The sequence below is a fragment of the Dendropsophus ebraccatus genome, chromosome 7, assembly GCF_027789765.1.
Source record: "Dendropsophus ebraccatus isolate aDenEbr1 chromosome 7, aDenEbr1.pat, whole genome shotgun sequence".
Taxonomy (NCBI): Eukaryota; Metazoa; Chordata; class Amphibia; order Anura; family Hylidae; genus Dendropsophus; species Dendropsophus ebraccatus.
This window is the reverse complement of record NC_091460.1, coordinates 87,969,010-87,984,754: the sequence shown is the minus strand read 5'-3', so window position 1 is coordinate 87,984,754 and position 15,745 is coordinate 87,969,010. Positions and strand designations below refer to the sequence as shown.

Sequence of the window (15,745 nt, the reverse complement as noted above, 5' to 3'; positions counted from 1 at the left end):
AGATTTCAAACAAATCCAGGTAAAAAAGTTAATGTTCAAATATAAAAATGTTAAATATGTTTTTGCTTCTTAATGTTTTTCACAGGTTATTCAACAAAGAAATGAGGAGTGTGACCACACACAATTCTTAATAGAAGAAAAAGACTCTAAAGAGGAAGACTTTTACGAAGACCTGGATAGATTTGAGGAAAATGGAACTCAAGAATCCCGTATTAGTCCTTACACATTCTGTAAAGCATTCCCTTTTCATATAATGTTTGATAGAGACCTTGTTGTTACACAATGTGGAAATGCTATATACAGAGTTCTTCCACAGGTAAAATATCTATCTATCTATCTATCTATCTATCTATCTATCTATCTATCTATCATCTATCTATCCATTTTTTATGCTCTTTGTGAGTTTGATAGAGTAAAATACATTTTAGAAAAGGTAACGAAAACAATTTAAAACCTTGCTAAAAGAAATGGTTTTCTCATTCATCCTCCTAGGATCAGCTAACAATCCTGGCACAGCATTTCTAGGTTGGGTCCAGATTTTGCATAGTATTTATGCTCTGGTTCTAATAAAAAATTTATGGAAATTAAAGCATTGTGGATTGTGCTATGGAATCAATGAATTGTGGATTGTGCTATGGAATCAATGAATTGTGGATTGTGCTATGGAATTTAATGAATAGTGGCCGTCAGAAAAACTGTGTATACGCTCCAGCCGGTATTCCATTTATTCAAATACAACGTATGTTTAGCATAAATCATGGCCGTTTTTGCAATTTGCAACAACGGCCGTGATTTATGCTGAACATATGATGTGTGAACATGGCCTTATAGTGCAACTCTAAACCTTTGACATTTATTAGTATGTTTCACCACTGTGGAAATTGTTCATCATGCATATGGCTTTAAAGAAGTTCTGGGTCTCCACTTACTCCCTCTGGCCATTTTTGCTGATAACTTCTGCAGAAGAAAGAGAAGAGAAGAGCATGTTGAGGACAATGTTACTGATGTTGCAGTAGTCTTGCAACGTGTTGGTGTAGTTTCTAATTGCCGGCTACAAGTTCCTACCACCTTTTATTTGCATAAGTTATCAGCAGAGAACACCAGAGCGAGGAAGTGGAGCGCCGGAGAGCAAAAGAGTTAGGATCTTTTCTGCTCTCTTGATAACTCCTTTAAATGCATAGAAAAATCAGGTTTTCCACATATCATTCAAGTGGTGAATTGTACTACAGAAATGTCTAAGATATCTACTACTTATATACTTGTTACATACCTATTCCATAGCTTATTCTAATTATTTTGTGAGATGTTCCCTATATACAGTGGTAAGTATGCACAAAGACAAGTTCAAGGAAGCAATATAGGTGAACTAAAAATGAGAGTATGGGCTCCAAAGTTGCTGTAACACAATACTAAATAGTAAATACTGGCTACTGGTTGTCAGAAAGAGTGCACTGCAGTTTGCTGTGTATGCGGTTATGTATCCACAGACACATCACAGTGTGATGTTCTGGGGGCGATCTTCTGCTAAGTCCTAGCATTCATGTGGATGTTACTTTGACATGTTTAGTAGCATCTACTGTACATAAATAATGTGACAGACCAAGTATTCCCTATTGGCTTTAGCCTCCATCAGCATGATAATGCTACTTGTTGAACCTCATTTAACCCTTTAAGGACCGTGCTAACTTTCATTTTTGCGGTTTCGTTTTTTTCCTCCATGTGCTTAAAAGGCCATAGCACTTGCATTTTACACCTACAGACCCACATGAGCCCTTATTTTTTGCGTCACTAATTGTACTTCGCAATGACAGGCTGAATTTTTCCATAAAATATGCTGCGAAACCAGAAAAAAATTATATGTGCAGTGAAATTGAAAAAAAAAAAACGCAATTATTTTTCTTTGGGGGGGCTTCATTTTTACGCCGTGTGTCCTATGGAAAAACTTAGTTGTTATATATTTTCCTCAAGTCATTACGATTAAAACGATATGTAACATGTATAACTTTTATTGTATCTGATGGCCTGTAAAAAATTAAAACCATTGTTAACAAATATACGTCCCTTAAAATCGCTCTATTCACAGGCTTATAGCGCTTTTATCCTTTGGTCTATGGGGCTGTGTCAGGTGTCATTTTTTGCGCCATGATGTGTTCTTTCTATCGGTGCCTTGATTGCGCATATGCGACTTTTTGATCGCTTTATATTACATTTTTTCTGGATTTGATGCGACCAAAAATGCGCAATTTTGCACTTTGGGATTTTTTTGCGCTTACACCGTTTACCATGCGAGATCAGGAATGTGATTAATTAATAGTTCGGGCAATTACGCACGCGGCGATAGCAAACATGTTTATTTATTTATTTATTTATTTTTATTTGTAAAATGGGAAAAGGGGGTGATTCAGACTTTTATTAGTGGAGGGGGCTTTTTATTAATAAAAACACTTTTTTTTAACTTTCCCTTACAGTAATATGAAGCCCCCTGGGGGACTTCTATATACACAGAACTGATCTCCCATTGAGATCAATCCTGTGTATATAATAGAGCAGGGGTGGGGAACCTCCGGCCCGCGGGCCGCATCCGGCCCCTGAGACCTCCCGATGCGGCCCGCGGCTCGCAGCTCCCCTGTGATGCTCGCCGCTCTGCTGGGGAAGAAGCCGGCATACACCGCATCCTCCGGTGTCTGTGACAGCTGGCGGACACCGGAGGATGCTGTCTGTGCCGGCTTCTTCCCCAGCAGAGCGGCGCGTGTCTTTAGTCTCTTGCGGGCCGCGCGCGATGACGTCATTTCATCGCGCGCCGCCTGCAGGAGAAGACCGGCACAGAGGACCTGGGAGAGAAGAGGACCTGGACTGCGTGGGAGCGGAGGTAAGGTGAGTGGGATGTTTATTTTTTTATTTGGGGGTTAACTAGGATCCCAGGGACATGACTGATGGGGGGGGACAACTAGGCTACCAGGGACATGACTGATGGGGGGACAACTAGGCTACCAGGGACATGACTGATGGGGGGGGGGGACAACTAGGCTACCAGGGACATGACTGATGGGGGGGGGACAACTAGGCTACCAGGGACATGACTGATGGGGGGGGACAACTAGGCTACCAGGGACATGACTGATGGGGGGGGACAACTAGGCTACCAGGGACATGCCTGATGGGGGGGGGGATAACTAGGCTACCAGAGACATGACTGATGGGGGGGGGAATAATTAGGCTACCAGGGACATGCCTGATGGGGGGGGGAATAACTAGGCTACCAGAGACATGACTGATGGGGGGGGGAATAACTAGGCTACCAGAGACATGACTGATGGGGGGGGGGGGGAATAACTAGGCTACCAGAGACATGACTGATGGGGGGGGGACAACTAGGCTACCAGGGACATGACTGATGGGGGGGACAACTAGGCTACCAGGGACATGACTGATGGGGGGATAACTAGGCCACCAGGGACATGACTGATGGGGGAGACAACTAGGCTACCAGAGACATGACTGATGGGGGGGGAATAACTAGGCTACCAGGGACATGACTGATGGGGGGGGGGGGGGATAACTAGGCTACCAGGGACATGACTGATGGGGGGGACAACAACTAGGCTACCAGGGACATGACTGATGGGGGGGACAACTAGGCTACCAGGGACATGACTGATGGGGGGGGGGGAAAAACTAGGCAACCAGGGACATGACTGATGGGGGGGACAACTAGGCTACCAGAGACATCCCCCACTGGACACCAGGGAGAGGGGGCACAGCTGCTATTCAAATGCAGCTGTCAGCTTTGACAGCGGCATTTGAATAGTTAATTAGCCGGCCGCGGCAATCGGCCGCGCCGGCTAATACACGCGGTCCCTGGCTGCACTTAGCAACCGGGGACCGCGCGCTGCAGAGAGGGCTCACGCCGGGAGCCCTCTCTGTTTACTCTTAACGGCCACATGACGGGTATACCCGTCATGTGTCGTTAATAGGTTAAGACAGGTGGCTCCTGTACGCTGTGCAGCCATTCACACAGTTGCTACTCCTGTATATTTTTTCTGTGGCTTATCAGCGTAGGGCACCATGGAAACTAAGTAAAGAAGCCCCTGCCCCTATAATTACTGATCAGTGAGATATACAATGTATGCCTTGCTGCCCAGTAAATGAGCATAAAGCAAAACCATAAACCACTTAGCTCCAAGTGGCACACATTTGCTGGGTAGGGTGCTATTCCATGCCACCCAGTAAGTACAGGAGCAAGTACTCCTGTCTTTGACAGGATAAATCTGATTTTTTTTTTTTTTTTTATTTTGAATCAACCTTCCAACTTCCAAATTTCTCAGATCTCTTTTAAAGGAATAGTTCAGCTACATTTTCTTTCTTTTAAATCAACATATGCCAGAAGGTGATAGAGATTTGTAATTTAATTCTATCACAAAATCTCAAGTTTTCCAGGACTAAATAGCTGCTGTCCAGCTGTTAAGTCTCCTACAGGAAGTGGTGTATTCTTTCCAATCTGACACAGTGCTCTCTGCTGCCCCCTCTGTCCTTGTCTGGAACTGTCCAGAGCAGTCGCAAATCCCCATAGAAAACCTCTCCTGCTCTCCGGACTGGAAAGAATATCACTTCCTTTAACTGAACATCTGTCTGACAAACGTGTGACCCATAGAGGCCATGGAGAACCTGTGGTCAGTCCAGAAAATCTTTAGCTTTTCTTTTTTGTTATATTCTCCCACGGTTCCTGGCACATAGGGATTTTACTTTTTGGCTAACTATATGTGCTTTTCACTGAATTGTCAGATAGACTTACTGCAAAATGTGGTGTGACTGTTACACTCAGGGGGTGTCAATATGAAGCTGGGGGTGCAATTATGCAGCTTATAATCACCTACTCTCTCCAGCTTATTATTCGCCCCCTATTATTTTCCACTCATATGAAAATTCTGTGAAAATTGCAGAGAGTCAACCAAATAGTAAACCCCCTGTATAGCAAAAAAAAAAAAAAGTAAAAACAGGGTCAGGGCACCCGAGACACCCAATTAGTTTTATTTGTAAACGTTCATTACTCTGTGCTGATCTTTCTACTATGTAAGACAAGGATAATCAATATTAATGTTTCTTTCCTCACAAATTTATAGCTCCAGCCTGGAAACTGTAACCTTCTGTCAGTGTTCTCCTTGGTACGACCCCACATTGACATAAGCTTTCATGGAATCCTGTCTCACATCAACACTGTGTTTGTCCTGAGAAGTAAGGTAAAGCATAATTCATTTAGTTATGACTGCACATACATTTTTCACTCTGAATTTATGAAAAAAAGAAATATGTGACATTAGTTATGCTTGAAATGTGTAACTCCCCCAGCATTACTGCCCAAACTTTTTTTGTAAATACATGGTAAAACAGAGAAAAGTTTTTCAGTAGCAGAATACATAGGGAAAAGGATGGGAATACAGTATGTTACAGTGGAGTATGGGAAAATAGAAGATTAAGGATGTGTGAAAAGTAGAGGAGCCTTCCTGTCTGCTCCAAGACCCCACAAGTGGCAGTGTGCTTGATCCATCCTCTAGTATATGCACACAAAAGATTTGTAAACAAGGTTCTATGAGCTGGGAGAGAACTGTAAAAGGAAAATTGTAGAACAGATCAATGTCAGATTAACAGGCATAAGGCATCCTTCATGGCAACAGGGTCTCAATTGTAAGTTAAAACTAACTACTCTAAAAGTCAGAATCAGCTCCCCTATACAGTATATGCTTTCCTTCTTCATTCAGGCTAGCAGCTGGAAATGTGAGAGAATTTTCATTAATCTCCTTTATGAAGATTTTTTTACATGTCCACATCCTGTCTACTGTACTGCAATGTTTTTTTTTTTAAAGTTACTGCTATACCTGTGGTCTATGCACATACACGGGAATAGCCAGATATCCCTCTCTCCTCACTCTGTTACGAGCTTTGGGACCTAAATAGGGAAACACCAGGGTGGCCCCTGCAAGTCAAAGTCTAACTCTGTGGCGAGGGTGGTTTGGTGCTCTCCCCACTAGGAGGCACCCCTTGGCAATGGGCTTCCTTCTCTGGAGAGAGGGATATCTGGCTATTCCCATGTTTTGAGACTCGTAACTGAGGCTCCACGGACCCCTTTTTTGCATATTCAAATTTTGTATGGGACAATCAATGGAGACTCGTAAATGAGTACTCCATTGCAATTTTTCACTGTTCTCCCTAAGTTTAGTTGTTGTGTTTTGTTGGTCTATGCACATACAGCCACAAATGGATCCCCGTGAAAGATAGGAAAAGAGTTCTTAGAATGATAATGATAATAATAATAATAATAATAATAATAATAATAACAGCCAGCTTTCATTTATACTATGTTTCATGCAGCAATATTCCCTAATAAGGTTATGCTTACCCACAGCTCAAATGTCTCATAGGGAAAACAAGATGGAAAATACATTTTTAAATATACAGCAAGATTATATTTGGACTACATAGGATCATAGCAACCCAAGACTGCTGTTGAATGTTTACATGTCACAAAGTGCCAAGCGGCCTTAATGAAGTGTCCCTTCCTTTTATTGTGATGGTCAGATGTTTAATCGCTGAATTTCCTTTAATATTGAGGAAAAGGATGTAACATATTTTAACTCATTTATATGGCTTGGCTCGTGGCTGTAATTTTTAATACCTTTTATTGTCAGTTTTCTACATGAAATAACAGATCATCCGGCAAAGTGTTGATAGCTTGGTTAAGTTCAGAAAAAGCTTTCCACTTCAGATGTCAGTGAAAGTTAAATTCAGTGCAAAGGTGGAGCAGCTGTGAAAGTGGTAACTAGAGATGAGCGAAGCAAGATTCGCTGCAGGTGTGTTAAGGAAATTCACAAAAAACATGGCAGCCGCACATGTTAGCTGTCTGGAGCGTCAATGGGCAGGAGAAAGGAATTAACCATAATTCCTAGAGCTCGTCCAATCAGTTGTGGGGCTGATTAATTAATTTATTTTGATTAATTAATTTATTTTATTTTTATACTTTGATACAAGGAAGGTTTACTCGATGTGGAAAAATTAGAGACCGAAGATGAACTGACTCTAACCGAAATAAGCTGTCTACGTCTAAAAGGACAGATGATCTACTTACCAGAAGCCGACAACATTCTTTTCCTCTGCTCTCCAAGGTAATAAGATATACATTAAATTGTTTATGGCTTTCTGAAAGGACACAAGGGATGTACAGTAGTATCACTGGGTGCAAGGGAAGGTAACACCTTTTCTGCTCCCCAGATACATTTTTTTAGATGTTATTAATTTTACCTGTCATTGATTTTATGCTACTGTATATCTAAAGTTGTGTACATGAGCCGCTGCTAGAGAAAAGACAATATGGAAATTGCCCAATAAAAAAGATCATGTTATACACTGGACAAATTCTTACATGCATGTATACCTGCAAGTAACCTAAGTGAAAAATAAAATGATGAATTGATGCAATCTTAATCACAGCGTGATGAACTTGGATGATTTGACAAGAAGAGGACTGTACCTGAGTGACATCCCCCTCCATGATGCTACTCGTGACCTAGTACTTCTCGGAGAACAATTTAGAGAAGAATATAAATTGACACAAGAACTGGAAATACTTACTGACCGCCTGCAGCACACCCTTAGGGCCCTGGAGGATGAGAAGAAAAAGACTGATACGTAAGATATTCTATAGGATTACCAATGATTATAAATTATGGTGGCATAATAAATGTAATGACCCCATTTCAAGGACGATGACTTGTTAGCCTTTTACTGTTGTCTAATTCACCAATGTCAGCTTATTATGAATAGAATTCAGAACAGTCCTTTTGTTCATTTGCAGCCTGCTGTATTCCGTGCTTCCACCGTCTGTTGCTAATGAACTCAGACATAAGCGCCCAGTTCCAGCCATGCGATATGACAATGTCACAATTCTGTTTAGTGGCATTGTAGGATTTAATGCATTTTGCAGCAAGCATGCTTCTGGGGAAGGAGCCATGAAGATTGTCAATCTTCTGAATGACATTTACACAAGATTTGATATTTTAACTGATTCCCGAAAGAATCCATTTGTTTATAAGGTAAATACTTATTGAATTTTTTTGTGAAAAAATATGATTTTTAATGTCCACTATGCACTAGTGTCAGCCCCACTCAGCCACTCATCGGCCATAGCGGGGGCCTGCCCAGTGGCTAAGCGGGGCTGACACGTCACAACCTGGGTACCTGCTCAGACAAGGTAGCGGCCCGGGAAACGGAAACTGGAGCGGAGGACAGGGGACCTCAGTGCTGGAGCCGGGGAGGTAGGTACACTTTTGAAACAATGTCCAACCCCAGACTTCCGCTTTAATGCCAAAGACAGATCTAGAAAGTTTTATATATTATAAACAACAACATCCCATTATATTACAGTACAGTCTCCTTATAGCAATGTTTAAACAACAAATATTAATTACATACATTAGTATATTAATATCTCTTTAAGTAGAAACAAATCCCCTCCATCAGTCGGTTTTCTCTTATGCAGTGAATGTATCATACATGACCCTCACATTTAAATAATATCCATGGTAATGGAAGTTCCATTACGTCTTCTGTATTACAATCTGTAGCACAAATTGTAGGCACATTCCTTTGCATCGAATCATCACATTCATGCTGTGCCCAGACTAGCTCTACTTTAGGAATGGTAGTGTCAAATATAGTCTCAGATGCCTATAAATACAACATAAATAGGATATTTATTTGCGTTCAGTATGAAATGAGTTAATGATACTGACTAAGGGCTGTCATCTCAGAAGATTCCTTTTATAGTATGAATCTATAGACTTCAAAAATAGAGAATTACCACAACTTTCAAAGAATATTCATAGTTCAAACTCCTCACCCTAACCCATAAAGCTCTCCACAATTCTTTACACCCCCCCCCCCCCATACAGTACATCTCCTCCCTCATTCCCAACACTCAGTTTTAAGCGTACCCTAAAGTATCTGACAGTTCCATGCAAGAAAGGATGTGTTCACACAATGGTGAAATTGAGTGGATGGCCGCCATATAACAGTAAATAACTGCCATTATTTCAATATAACAGCCGTTGTTCTAAAATAACAGCAAATATTTGCCATTAAATGGCGGCCAACCACTCAATTTCAACATTGTGTGAACAGATCCTTTCTGTGTTTTTAATCCACTCCTGGTTTTGGTTGCAATATGAGGACCACAATACTGACTGAAATATACATAGTGTGAACCCAGCCTTTACCTGTACGCAAAAATTGATGGGTGACTGGCTTACCCAACACATTTTTGTTTCCATGTACCATCGCAAATAAAGCACTTACTACCTCTTGTGTTACCCCCAGTCCTCTTCGTCTGTAAGCTCTTGCAAGCAGGTCCCTCACTACTTTTGTGTCTTTATTTATTTTAATTGTTTAATTTTGTACTGTGTAAACATAACCGCAGTATTGTGTGTGTGTTTATTTAAAAAAAAAAAAAAAACACTGTAGAATCTGTTGGTGCTATACAAATAAATATTATGTCTATTAGTTGAACATTTTTAACACTTACTAGTGTAACACTAGTTTCACAACTGTCAATGATTATGATAGGGAAAAACCCATTACTAGCTAGAGTCCAACATTGCTCTATATCTAATCATAATCTGTAGTTTGAGCTATTGGGGAAAAAAAGCTACGTCTCCTGTCCCCCACAATTTCAAACATACATTTACTCTGGATAGTGGTTTTTATTTTTAATTATTTTTGAAATCCTACATGTCATATGGTTCTTTTTCTTGACATTATGGCATAGGAGACAGTCGTGTGCTCCCATACATATAAAGTATTTAGCCTATCCCACCAAAACCAATTATTTGGATGGCTTAAATGTAACCATCCCCTTCTGCTAGAATGGAACTATTTTTCATAATTCCTCTACTGTGTTGATGAACTAGAAAAGGATATTTCCTTTTCTATGTTAGGTATTTCACACTACGGACTTCTTCATTAATGCCAAAGACAGATCTAGAAAGTTTTATATATAATAAATAACAACAGCACAGTCAGCTCCATTATATTTCAGTACAGTCCCATTATAGCAGTGTTTAAACAACAAATATAAATTACATACATTTGTATATGAATGTCTCTTTAAAGGGAACCTGTCACCCCCCGTGCCGGGGTGACAGGCTCCCGACCCCCCGTTAGAGCCCCCTATACTCACGTGATCCCGCCGGGTCCCGTTTCTGGATCCGGCCGGGACACAGAGATCTCAGCTGCTGCAGCCCGGCGCGCGCGACTCAGGTCCAACACTCATAGAGAATGACAGAGCTCTGGACTCTCCTGTCATTCTCTGTGAGTGTTGGACTCATCTGATGAGCGCACGCACCGGGCTGCAGCAGCTGAGATCTCCGTGACCCGACCGGATCCAGAAGCAGGACCCGGCGGGATTAGGTGAGTATAGGGGGCTCTAACGGGGGGTTGGGAGCCTGTCACCCCATCACCGGGGGTGACAGGTCCTCTTTAAGTATATACAAACAGAAGGGAAGTGTTTACAGAGAAAATATGAATGTTCTTTATTTATTGTTTAAAAAAAATATAAAAACACACACACAGACACCAACACTGGGGTCTGTGTGATGTCACATGAAAAGAATTTGTTACAAAAAGGACTCAATCCATGGAAATACATTTCAAAGTATTTAGGCATTGAAACTATTTCCATTGAAATACAGTTATTATCAATAAGGCCCAGTTCACACTGTGCAAATATGGTGGAAAAGGCGGAGCCACGGAAACCCGCCATGTTCAGTGCCCTGCAGTGTGTAACTGGGAGGGCGCGCGCATCTGCTTCCTCCCCGCTCAAAGAATTGACATGTCAATTCTTTGAGCGGAGAATGGTGGGAGCAGACACACACGCGCTTTTCTATTCACTCACTGCAGGACACTGATCACGGCGGAATTCTGCCGTTTTTGCTTAGTGTGAACTGGGCCTTAAAGTGTAATTGACTATAATGTGTTTTTACTGCTGAATTAATACACTTTTCATGCTTAAGTAAACAATTTGCTTAGGTAAAATTTGCATGAAGCTTGAAATATATTTTTTATATTTTAAGGTTGAAACTGTTGGTGACAAGTATATGACTGTGAGCGGCCTTCCAGAGCCATGTGTCCACCATGCAAGGTCTATATGTCACTTGGCTTTAGATATGATGGAGATTGCAGGACAAGTTCAAGTAGATGGGGAATCTGTGCAGGTAAATAGTCACTCAGAATGTTTGGTTGACAAAAAAAACTAGAGAATGATTTTCAAATCCTTCTGGGTGGGAGTGCGAGAGGGGGAGGGGTCTGCATAGCGGGGTCTTCAGCACTGTACTCCGACCATGGAAGTCTCCCTCACCTTCCAAATCATAGCAGATCCACTTCAGGCTGGGGCTTACATCAGGGGACAGGACTGTGGAAGTAATCTCTTCATAGCTGTAACCCCTCTCTCCCTGGACAGAGAGTGCTGCTATACTGTGCCCACATATACCCTGCTCATTCCTTCATGCTCCCTGCAGTCTCTGTCAGCCCTTGTGTTTCCCATCCTCCCCATTACTGTACAGTAACTTATAATATCACATATTCTGCTGTTTCTGAATGTTTGTTTCATCTGTTTTACGTTATTCAGAATAATAAATCATTATTTTCGGGGAGTGGAACCAATTTTCTGCATATCAGTGATTTCTTATGGGAAAATTTGCTTTGGTTTAAGAGTGATTTGAATTACAAGCATGGCCCCGGAACGAATTATGTTCGTAATCCAAGGCACCACTGTATATTTAAATGGCCACACAAACAATACAGTTATACAGTATTGATTGTACCTTATGAAGGCAATGCAAACGAGGGCTAATCTCACTAAATGGCGCTTGCTTATGGTCCGTTTACACAAAGCGATATTTCGCCCAATCGATCGTTTAACGATTTTGAAGCAACTATTTGGTTTTCATAACGATCAGAATTTAGACGGATAAATAGTTTGAAATCGTTAGAAAAATCGTTATTACGATAGTTTTTAAGATCGCTAAGGCCCATCTCACACATAGGGTGAATCTTTGAAAGACTGTTTACACGAAGCGATCTGCGAATTTTTGAGCGAACGACCAACAACGACTTGAGAACATGTTGAAATATCACAATGAACGATTTCTCGCTCATCGCTTGATCGTTTCCTGTGTTTACACGAGCCGATAATTGCTCAAATGCGATAGTTATTGCGAAAATTTGAACGATAATCGTTCCGTGTAAACGCACCATTACTTTTATAGATGGCCCCATATTGGGCCGTCTAAAAGGACCTGATTTCTGGAAGTAACAGTTCTAAAGCCACTGCCAATTAGCATAGATACTCGGATAACTTCAGATAAACTCTTTTATCATGTTAAATTCTGAAATGGCTCCATAGCTACCTATTGAGCATGGCAGGTTGATAATTTTAATCTAATTCCCCAGCAATTACAAAATTTCTATCTTTCTAGATCACAATTGGCATACATACAGGAGAAGTTGTGACAGGAGTTATTGGTCAGCGAATGCCACGCTACTGCCTGTTTGGAAATACTGTCAATCTGACTAGCAGAACAGAGACAACTGGAGAAAAAGGGAAAATAAATGTCTCAGAATATACCTACAGGTAAGACAGTTTAAATGAAATAAAAAGGAAAGAATAAAATAGTAAAGGTAAATCTCACCAGCATTAATCCAGTTACAACTCAGGTAAAACTCAGTTCGGATTGAACATATCCCAAGTCTCTGTTTCTAGAGATTCCAGGATCAGATGATGATAAAGATGCCGTTTGTGAGATCAGATCAGTAGTTCCACCATTGTGGAGCACTGATGTCTAGGCTGGCTGATATTGAATTGCTTTAAATGGGTACTCCTGGTGTCAGAATGGTATTCAGATTTGTAGATGACTCTTTTTTTTGTAATCAAGCCTTTAATACTTATCAGCTGTTGTACTGTATGTCCCATAAAAGTTCCTTCCAGTCTAATACAGTGCTCTCTACTACCACCTCTGTCTGTCCAGAACCAGTGCAAAACCCCAGATGGTTCATCTCCTACTCTGGACAGTTCTAAGGGTCTTTTTACACACACAGATATCTGACAGATTTTTGAAGCCAAAGCCAAGAACAGACTATAAAGAGAGAACAGGTCATAAAGAAAAGATTGAGCTTTATCCTTTTCTCAAATCCATTCCTGGCTTTGGCTTCAAAAATCTGTCAGATATCTGTGTGTGTAAAATGACTAACATGGAAAAAGTGAGAACTGAAGAGCTAGAACTATAGGGTCCAGAAGTGGGGCTGTGCTGACGTTAAGCCACAGCAACAGAGGGGACCTATCACATGTCCTGGGTGTGTGAGTTCCCCCGACTTATTGTTGGAATTGTTCAAGAGTGTGTCTGTCCTGTCTGAATGTGGACGCAAAGACCCAAGTTACTGCTCCATCTGCGTCTGTCTGAAGTCCTCATTCCTGGCCTAAGGGTTTGAAAAAAAAAATACTGCACAGTAAGAATGTTTTCAGAAATGTTACTGTTCATAGTATAGTTTTATCAATTAACATAATTCAAACAGGATGAACAGAAGAGTGTGAATGTAAATCCCATCAACATTTGGTGTGACTACCCATTGCCTTTCAAACAGCATTGGTTCCTATAAGTACTTGTACAGTTTAGAGCTAAGCATTGCAACAAGCACATGTTTATAGTGAGTGTAATATCTTTATAGAAGATTTCTGGCCACAAGAATTTATTTCAAGTACAAGGGAAAGGGGGAACAAACGATACTAACTAACCTCTCCCAGTGCCTTTCCAGCACTGGATCATCGCTCCAGGACCCCTGTCAGGCTCCGAGATATCCAGCTGAGTTGACGTCACGACCTGGCTGATGGACTGGCTCAGCCAGTTAGTGACTGGGGAGGGATGCCGCTGCAGTCACTGATTGGTTGAGCGTGTGATTCATAGGCTGGGATGGGCATTTCCCCCCAAGTCGTGACAACATCACAACTTAGTGGTAAGTGCCTACCAGCGGGGGTCCTGAAGACGGTCAGGTGGCGCTTCTCGGGTACAATGAGAGGTACACAATCCTTGATTTTTATTTTCCCCTCTGCCCCTACACACTGTCAGAATTTAGCTACAGCCAAACTTCTCTTTTAAGGTCTTTGTATCAGACAGGCAGTGACATCTAGCACCTATCTAGATTAAAGGGTAGGAATGCACAATAAAAGCTTAATGGGGTGTTATATCTTAAGTGCTGGAATCTCTCAATGAAAAGATTTACTACTTATTTGCTACAGCTGGAAAATATATTGGGATGCAAGTAACTGGATATTAAGCTCATCACGACTGATTTATGGTATTCTTTATGGCACAGATATAACGTTACCAGACGTGGAATGGAGAATTGCTCAATTATTCACTAAAATAAACCTGTGTGTGGTAAAATGACTGGCAAGATCATTCAACAGAATTGCTACTCACATGTGGTTTAAAATCTGGAGATTAAATATGAAATGGCACATCTACAGGGAATGATAAAGAACAATGGAAAACAGCAATGTTTATCTAATGCCAAGGGTTTCTGGCCAGGAATATTTAGCTTTATATTTTTCATAAAGGTCCTCTACATAAAAAAAATGTAGCTACCAATGATGAGATCATACTAAGGGCTGGACTCCGCAACAAGGTTTTAAATATGTGTTCCCAGAAGCAATGTTCGTAAATGTTCATATTTTTGTACGAACATGATGCTAATTGTTCGTTGATCACGAACAATTTGTTTGATTGGAATGGTTATAACAATCATTTATGAACATATTCAAACATGCAAACATTCAAGTAGACAACTGCGCTTTGCACCTGATAATCTGTAAGTATGTGCGTAACTCTAGATCGAAACTAACACAACAGTAAAATGCATTTCACTACTACTGGGGTTTTACCAGTAAAATGGCCACTTTTATTGGTCCATCATCTAGTTTTTCACATGTGCTGCAGATCCTGACTGTCCATAGTATTGTACAGTATGTTGAGTCTGGTCTCAAGTTACAATGGTCCAGAAAGGAACATTGCATGTTGAAAATATTGTATCTTGAGGCCATTGTAAGTTGAGATATCACTGTAGTTACTAAAAATGAGGCGAATCTAAAACTTTAGTTTAGATTAATTTTGGACAAATGTCTGTGCTACCAGCCACACACAACCACACATCTCCTTTGTTGTCCTTTATTATCCATTCTATATTGCTGTTACCACTACTACCAGCCATACACAACCACACATCTCCTTTGTTGTCCTTTACTATCCATTCTATATTGCTGTTACCACTACTACCAGCCATACACAACCACACATCTCCTTTGTTGTCCTTTATTATCCATTCTATATTGCTGTTACCACTACTACCAGCCATACACAACCACACATCTCCTTTGTTGTCCTTTATTATCCATTCTATATTGCTGTTACCACTACTACCAGCCATACACAACCACACATCTCCTTTGTTGTCCTTTATTATCCATTCTATATTGCTGTTACCACTACTACCAGCCATACACAACCACACATCTCCTTTGTTGTCCTTTATTATCCATTCTATATTGCTGTTACCACTACTACCAGCCATACACAACCACACATCTCCTTTGTTGTCCTTTATTATCCATTCTATATTGCTGTTACCACTACTACCAGCCCTACACAAC

The 15,745-nt window shown here is 40.9% G+C and overlaps 1 protein-coding gene across 1 annotated transcript in view; it reads left to right on the top strand.

Annotated features, from left to right (window-relative positions):
* GUCY1B1 (guanylate cyclase 1 soluble subunit beta 1) overlaps nucleotides 1-15,745 on the top strand; it is a 55,626-nt gene that overhangs the window by 36,373 nt on the left and 3,508 nt on the right. The window contains exons 6-12 of the mRNA XM_069976629.1: nucleotides 86-316; nucleotides 5,121-5,237; nucleotides 7,024-7,157; nucleotides 7,483-7,680; nucleotides 7,847-8,084; nucleotides 11,118-11,258; nucleotides 12,522-12,676. Coding sequence (XP_069832730.1) covers nucleotides 86-316; nucleotides 5,121-5,237; nucleotides 7,024-7,157; nucleotides 7,483-7,680; nucleotides 7,847-8,084; nucleotides 11,118-11,258; nucleotides 12,522-12,676 — 1,214 coding nt within the window. The remainder of the gene's footprint in view (nucleotides 1-85; nucleotides 317-5,120; nucleotides 5,238-7,023; nucleotides 7,158-7,482; nucleotides 7,681-7,846; nucleotides 8,085-11,117; nucleotides 11,259-12,521; nucleotides 12,677-15,745) is intronic.